A 7,882-nucleotide genomic window follows, 5' to 3' on the forward strand; every position below is an offset into this window, starting at 1 on the left:
TGGAAAACGGTTGTCATTCCTCTGTAGCATCTGGTCCCCACTGGACCCTCATCATTTCCTTCACCTGCTCCCCCCACCGACCAAACTGTGCAGCTCTGCAACTGCATCCTGGCCCATCCTCACCCTTCTGCCCCCAACCCTCACCTCCTTGTACCCCAGTATGTTTTTCCCAATAAAAAAAATTCATCTATAAAAAAAAATTTCAGATACAGATATAAACAGAAAGCTCTTTATTTTTATACATTTGAGGTAGTAGTGTAGTATTGAATAGTTGCAACAATGGACTCAAATACACACATAATCATAAAGATGATGCAGGATTGGAAAACATTTTGTTCTGTTACACATGAGGTCCCTGAGCACTAGAGGTGCTTTGAAGGATTTTTCCGAAAAAGTAAAAAGAGAACCTACATATTGATTAAAAATATTTGCCAGTGAAATAGCTGACATCCTTCTGGGCCTCTTCTAAACCTAGCCTGTATTCTTGGCAGTTTCCTGTTGATCAATTACTCTAGTAATTTTTTATAATGTTCAGCAAAATCTTGCGATAATAGTGTAATAGAGAATGTGATATACGTGATATTGTTTGATAATTTACACATTCTGTTGGATCACCTTTTTTGGATATAGGAATAAATATGGATCTCTTCTAGTCAGTTGGCCAAGCAACTGCCCTGCAAATTTCTTGTCACAGATTGATGAGCACATCCAGGGCTGCATTTGTTTACTGAAATATGCCAGCTGGTATTCAATCAATTCCTGGGGTATTATTTTTTGCCAACTGCTTTAGAGCAGCTTCAACTTTTTCCTTTATTACCACTGGTTCTTAATCATATGCCAATTTATGAAATGGTTCTGTGTCAGCTAACTCTTTCTGGTACAATGACTTTGTATATTTCTTCCATTGTCTTTTGACGCTTCCTGGATCAGTCAAGATTTTGCCCATGGCATCTTTAAGCATTGCAGCTTGTGGTTTGGGTTTGTTATTCAGTTCCTTCAGCTTGAGGAAGAAAAATCAAGTGAGTTTTCCTTTTGATTTCCTGACTCCAGCTCTTTGAACAATTCATTTTGATGCATTGCTTTGTTTTCATGAAATGCCCTCTGAAATTATCTGGACAGCTCTTTTAACTACCTCATTTCTTCCTTTTGTTTTGGCTTCTTGGCATTCTAGTGCAATATTCTTTACATCAATCTTGGTCTTTCTTCATCCTCTGACTTTGTAATGACTTTGCATTCTTCATGGATGATATCCTTGATGTTATCCTACAACTCACCTGGTTTTTATTCATCAAGGCGTCAAACCTATCTTTGAGATAGTTTTTAAATTCAGGTGGCATACACTCAAGGTCATATTTTGGTTCTTATGGATTTGTTTATTCACCTCAATTTGAACTTGCACATAGGTAGTCCACAGTCAGCAACATAATCAACACCTTTGCATGGATTTCACAGTGGATATTGAACTTCTCCAATGATTCTTTCTACAGATTCAATGGATCTGATTCTTGTGTAGTTTATCAGGTGAGGTCCATGTGTACAGCTGTTGCATGTGTTTTTTATAAAATGTATTTGAAATAAATAAATAAATCATCAATTGTACAAAATTCTATCATTCTATCTCCAACTTTATTTGTTACCAAGCTTGTATTTTCCAACTCCTAGTCCTTCTTCCTTGTTCTGAATTTTTGCATTCCAGTCACCAATTATTATTAATGAATTTTGGCTCCATGTTCAATTGATTTCAGACTGTAAAAGTTGACAGAAATATTCTCTTTTCTCCTCTCTGGTTTTAGCTATTGATCCATATATTTGAATGACAGTGGTATTTACATGTCTTCCTTGTATGCATTTAGTGTTATATACACATAACACTATAGTGTTCTATTACAATATTGTATTTCGAGATGGACTTAGAAAGAGTCTTTTTTTCCTATAATTGCAACTCTATTATTCTCCACTTTTCTTTCCTGTCATAGGAGATAATAAGATTTTTCTAACTCAAAGTGGCCAGTGCCAATTGATCTCAGCTCATATAAATATTGACAGCAACAACAGCAAACTTTCATAAGACAGTAAACAAGTGCTGGCAAGGATGTGGAGAGATTGGCACTCTCATACACTGCTAGTGGGAATATAAAATGGTACAGCTATGGAAAACAATTTGAAACTTCCTTAAAAAGTTGGGACTACAAATACATTTGATTCAGCAATTCCACAACTAGGTATATAACCTAAAGAAATAAAAGCTGTGTCATGAACATATATATCCATGTTCATGTTCATTGTACTACTACTTATAATGGCAAAGAGGTGGAAACAAATCAAATGTCTATCATTGGATGAATGGATAAAGAAACTGTGATACATATACTCAAAAGCGAAAATGCAACACTAAAGAACAATGGAGCCAACAGAATGAAAAACTGGCAAGTTACTATGTAACAGAAATTAAATTAAGTTCATTCAGTGATTGAACACAAAACCCCCCAGCTACTATTTATTTTATGGTCTGAAAGTTGAATACATAACTTCCTGGTGGTTTGGGCTTTGTGTGTGTGTGTGTGTGTGTGTGTGTGTGTGTGTGTGTACATAAACAACAACAATAAACAAAAACACAGAGTTATGTTTTCAACTTCTATCTATCTATCTATGAAAAGCATCTCACTCCTTAAAAACTTCCTCCTGGGCAATTAACTGCCTCTGAAAACCTGCTGGAGAGTCAGCTATGGGTCAGTTCTGACTCTACAGTTCACAACAACAATTCCTGGTTTCCACAGAATTATACTATTTGTGTCTTATTGTTTTGGTAATGTGTCCTGAAGAGGGTGAAGCTGGTTTGCTCCTTGGAGGCAAAGATTTTGAAATTCTGTCTCACATACTCTGGGCATGTTGCCAGGAGTGATCTATCTTTGTAGAGGACATCATGCTCGGAAGGGTAGCAGGTCAGCATAGGAGAGGAAGACCAGGGAGATAGATTGACATAGTAACTGGAGTAATGGGGGCACATGTGTCAGAGATAGTTTGGCTCAGGAAAAGGCAGGGTTCAGACCTATTTTTCAGAGTTGCTATGAGCTGTGGTTGACTCAATGGCATATACCAACAACAACAAAATGAGACAGCAAGTGACTCCAACAATAAATGGTGTACTTTGAAGGTTTTGTAATTAGTATTTGTATAGAACTTTCTATTTGAAATTTCTTTCAAAATTGCTTTCTGAGCCCCATTATCTCTTATCACCTAGACAACAGTGAGAGGTGGGCAGGAGAGGTTATCTGTATCTCACAGGTAAAGATGTCTGCTTTACACAGTTTATGTGGCCACCGTCTGATAGGCAGAGTAAGAAATAACCAAAATTAAAACACATTTTTAAAAAAAAATTATTAAAACACATATTTTATTCTATACTGCTTATAAGCCAAAATCACTAGATCTGCCTATAAAAGTAATGCTATTTGCTAAATTATAGCATAAATTGAACCACCAGGAATGGAAAAATGAACAAAATAAATCTTGAAGTAATAATCCAAAATATAGAAAAGGCTAGAAGTATAAAAATATGAATAGTTGCAGAATTTATAAAAAATGGTTGTGGGTAACATAAATACTTCAAGCAGGAATATGTTTAAGTGAATTATAGTATCATGATGCAATGTAGTATACTATTAATTATTAAGCTTAAGAAGACTGTTAAGCAAGAGTTAAAGATACTAATGAAACAGTAAGTACAACCTAACAAACATAACTGTACTTAAAAACTTATTAAAAAGTTCTAAAGAAAAAAATACATAGAATTGTATTATTAACTATTAATAACAATATCATAGAATAATAACTATGTTGCTGTCGTTGATTGCTTTCAAGGTGAGCATGACTCATAACGACCCTATGAACAAAAGGCTTGATGCCCCTCTAAAACCACCAACATTTATCAAAGTTCATAGAGTTTCCAAAGGCATGTTATTTAGGAAGTGGATGCCACTCCTGCTTCCAAACCCGTCATAAGATGTTACCGTTGTTATATGCCATTGAGTCACCTTCAATGTATACTGACCCTATGTATAGCAGCTCTGAACCCTTCCCTGTCCTGAGCCAGTCACACTAATTCTGACACACAAACACTTATTGTCCCAGTTACTCTATCAATCCATCTCATCTGGGGTTTCCCTCTCCTGCACTGTATGCCCACCCTTCCGAGAATGATGTCCTTCTCCAAAGACCGATCTCTCCTGGCCATGTGCCCAAAGTAAGTGAGGTGGAGCTTCAAAATCCTAGCCTCCAAGGAGAGACTTAGTTTCACCCTCTCTAAGACAGACCTATTTGTTTTCTTAGCATTCCATGGTATGCTCAAGACTCTTCTCCGGCATTATAACTCTAAGGCATCTATTCTTCTTCTGTCATCCTTAGTCATTGTCCAACTCTCGGAAGTATAACAAGTAATTGAGAAGACCATGGCTTGGAATAGGCACATTATAGTTATTAAAATATAAATATAAAAACTGTATTATCAATAATCAATAATTGTATTATTATTATTAATAAATATACTATACAATAATTGTTATTATTAATAATATCAGGAATGGAAGGGTTATAGGTTTAAAAGTATTGGTTTGCCATTTTTTAGTATTTCTTTAATAAATTTTAATTTTGTATACATACTTTTTTCCTCATCTCTGTATTTTTATTGGTATGCATGCTATGGTAAAATACTAAGAAGGAAAATATCTCTTCTTGACCTTTTATTAGTTAACTTATTTTCTCCCTTTTCCTCTCCACGACCCTAAATTATATATTTTCTGAGTCTCTCAGAATCCTGCTATGGTTAATGTAGATGTTCACTTTAATGTAGGTGTGGTTCTAGAAAATGTTTCTAAGGTTTCTAATTTTTTAAGTTACCAAGCTGAAAAATATCCTAAACATAAATAAGGTCTCTTTTTTTTCTTCACTTTGCTTCCTGACTAATTTTCATTATGCAATAATACCAAAGTGCAATCCTATTTAAAGAGTTTAAGAGTCAAGCTCATAGTTAAGTATGGTTTTTAAGTAAACAGATACACCTTCAGGATTATAATTTTAAATTTAGGTGGGAGCCAGTGAGGTTTTATATCTGTAAACATGGGAGGCTAACAATACTCAGACAGCTCATGTTGACCATGAACAGAACTTGAAGCTGCCATACTTGTGGCTCAGTTAAGCTTTAACCCTCATTGGAAGCTGAGTGCTAAGGAGCTGACTCAGTATTTTCAGCCTGAGGTGAGGATCTCAAAGCAGATTGTAGATTAGTAGGTGCACATTTCAATTTCACCCAGGGAAGCAATCACTTACACTGTTGTTAGGTGCCATTGAGTCAGCACCGATTCATAGTGATCCCAGGTACAACAGAATGAAATCTTGCCTATTCCTGAACCATTCTTACAAATTCTACTGCGCTTAAGCCTAATGTTGCAGCCTCAGTGTCAGTCTATCTCATTGAGGGTCTTCCTCTCCTTTGGTGACCCCTTACTTTTCCAACCATAATGTCTTCTTATAAAGACTGGTCCTTCCTGATAAGATGACCAAGTATACAAGAAGCTCCACTGTCCTTTCTTTTAAGGATTACTCTGGCTTCACTTTTTCCAAGACAGAGTTATCTGCTCTTTTGGTAGTTTATGATACATTCAATATATTTTATCAACTCTACAATTCAAAGGCTTAAATTCATCTTTGATCTTCCTTATTTATTGCCCAACTTTAACATGCTTATGAAGCAAATGAAAACGCCATGGTTTAGGTCAGGTACACCTTGTTCTTTAACTGACATCCTTCCTCTTTTAGCACTTTAAAGAGGTCCTTGGCAGTAGATCTGTCCATTAATTTCTTCACTGCTGCTTTTATGGGCTTTGATTTTGGGTCCAGGGAAAATGGAATCACTGACAACTTCCATCTTTTCTTCATTTTCATGATGTTCGTTACTGACCCAGTTATGAGGATTTCTGCTTTCTTTACCTTAAGATGTAATTAACATTGAAGGTTATAGCATTGATCCTTTTCAGTGCTGCAAGTACAAGCACTACAAATTTGAAAAACTGTTTAGAATGTCTGCATAATTGAAGAAGAAACATGAGCTCGGTAGAGTGAGCAGGGATATTGCACAATGAGGAAAAGCTAGTCTGTTCCTCTCAGAGCTTCCTCCCATGAACTGCTGCAAACACTATACAGGGAGCTCACGTGCCACTGAAACAGCTGGTGGCAGAAGTCTTGTCACCCTGCCTTGATATGTTCTACTGATAAGGTGAGACCAGGCAAAACCAGTCTCAGAGACCTTCGAGGGATACTCACCCTTATCATTCATGCCTCCTGCATATTTCATGATTTTCGGCATTGCTTCCCGAAGAGCCTCCTGCACAGGCTTATCTGTCACTTCTATTGTGGCAAACTTGCCGCCTTCACAGGCCCTTTCCTCATAGGAGACATCTTCCTAGAGAAACAGGGGGGGAAAAGTGCTTAAGAGAAACCAAGGAACAAGCTGGATGCTCCCAAAAGGAGTAAAAGCTCAGTTGCTTTAGTGGCATAATGGTAAGGAGTTATGCTGCCAACCTAAAGGCATGTGGTTCAAATCCACCAGCTGCTTCATGGAAAAAAGAGGGTAAATCTCTTCTCGTGCAATTTACTGCCTTGAATCAGTATAAAACAAACAACTACCAGAGAACTTTCAATAAGGAGCCTTGGTACAGTAATAGGACAAGAGACTGGCTTGTGTACGATTGTGAGAAATAGGGCCTGAGATTTCCATAAACACTCAAGCAATTCTGAGAGCAGAAGAAAACTTCCTCCTATAATTAATATGTTCAAAGAAATAAGAGTGTATTCACAAAACACCAGAATGGTATTAAAAGGGAAATGTTCAGGAAACAAGAGTGCTTGTGATTAAAAATATTAGCAGAAATGAAAAATTCAGAAATAATGCTGGGTAATAAAATTGTAGGAACTTTCTCATAAAGGCAAAATTTAAAAAAGATAAAGCCATGAAAAGTGGAAGAGGGAAAAAAACCCAACAACAAAGCACAACAACAAAATCTCCCCAAATGCTCAAGCCTCAAGAAGAGCCTCATTCTTGTAGCATAGTTGTGAGACAAGAAAAATCAGAGGAATTGCTCCAAAGTGCTGGGGAGCAAGGGCGTTGCTTTAAAGACTAAGGTGCACCTGACCCAAGCCATAGTCTTTTTTGATGACTTGCTATGCACCTGAAAGTTGGACAGTGAATAAGGGTGACAAAAGAAAAAGCAGTATCTTTGAGTTGTGATACTGGAGAATACTGAGTATTCCATGAACTGCCAAAAGAACAAACAAGTCTATCTTGGAGAAGTACAAACAGGTTGTTCCTTGAAGGCAAGGATGGTAAAGTTTTATCTCAGATACTTTGGGCATGTTGTTAGGATGGGCTAGTCCTTGAAGAAAGAAATCACGCTTAGAAAGGTGGAAGGTCAGAGCAAGAGGAAGAGACCCTCAGCAAGATGGACTGACACAGTGACTGAATAATGAGCTCAATACGCCAGAGATGGTGAAGATGGCACAGAATAGGGCCAGATATTATTATTTTTTAAAATTATTATTAAATTTTATTAGCTTTAATGACAGATATTATTCTTAAGAGTTACTATGAGTTGCAATTGACTCTGAGGTACATAGCAATGACAATATACTGCAGGGTGTAGAGGCAAACTGCAATAGTTACAGGATCTAAAGTTGATAGGAACTCTGGTGGCTTGTTATTATGGTTATTAAGAGCTACTGAGTTCATAAGGCAAGCATCAACAAATTAAAAAACATAGAAATTATACAAAGTATCTTCTCAGGTCACAATGCTACAAAATTAGAAATTAATAACAAGAGAATAAAGGAG

General features: G+C 36.7%; 1 protein-coding gene across 1 annotated transcript in view; it reads right to left on the minus strand.

Annotated features, from left to right (window-relative positions):
• HEBP1 (heme binding protein 1) overlaps nt 1–7,882 on the minus strand; it is a 54,107-nt gene that overhangs the window by 10,805 nt on the left and 35,420 nt on the right. Inside the window, exon 2 of the mRNA XM_006888424.1 lies at nt 6,319–6,457. Coding sequence (XP_006888486.1) covers nt 6,319–6,457 — 139 coding nt within the window. The remainder of the gene's footprint in view (nt 1–6,318; nt 6,458–7,882) is intronic.

Source organism: Elephantulus edwardii, unplaced genomic scaffold (genome assembly GCF_000299155.1).
Source record: "Elephantulus edwardii isolate Elephantulus edwardi_28Jun2011 unplaced genomic scaffold, EleEdw1.0 scaffold00067, whole genome shotgun sequence".
Taxonomy (NCBI): Eukaryota; Metazoa; Chordata; class Mammalia; order Macroscelidea; family Macroscelididae; genus Elephantulus; species Elephantulus edwardii.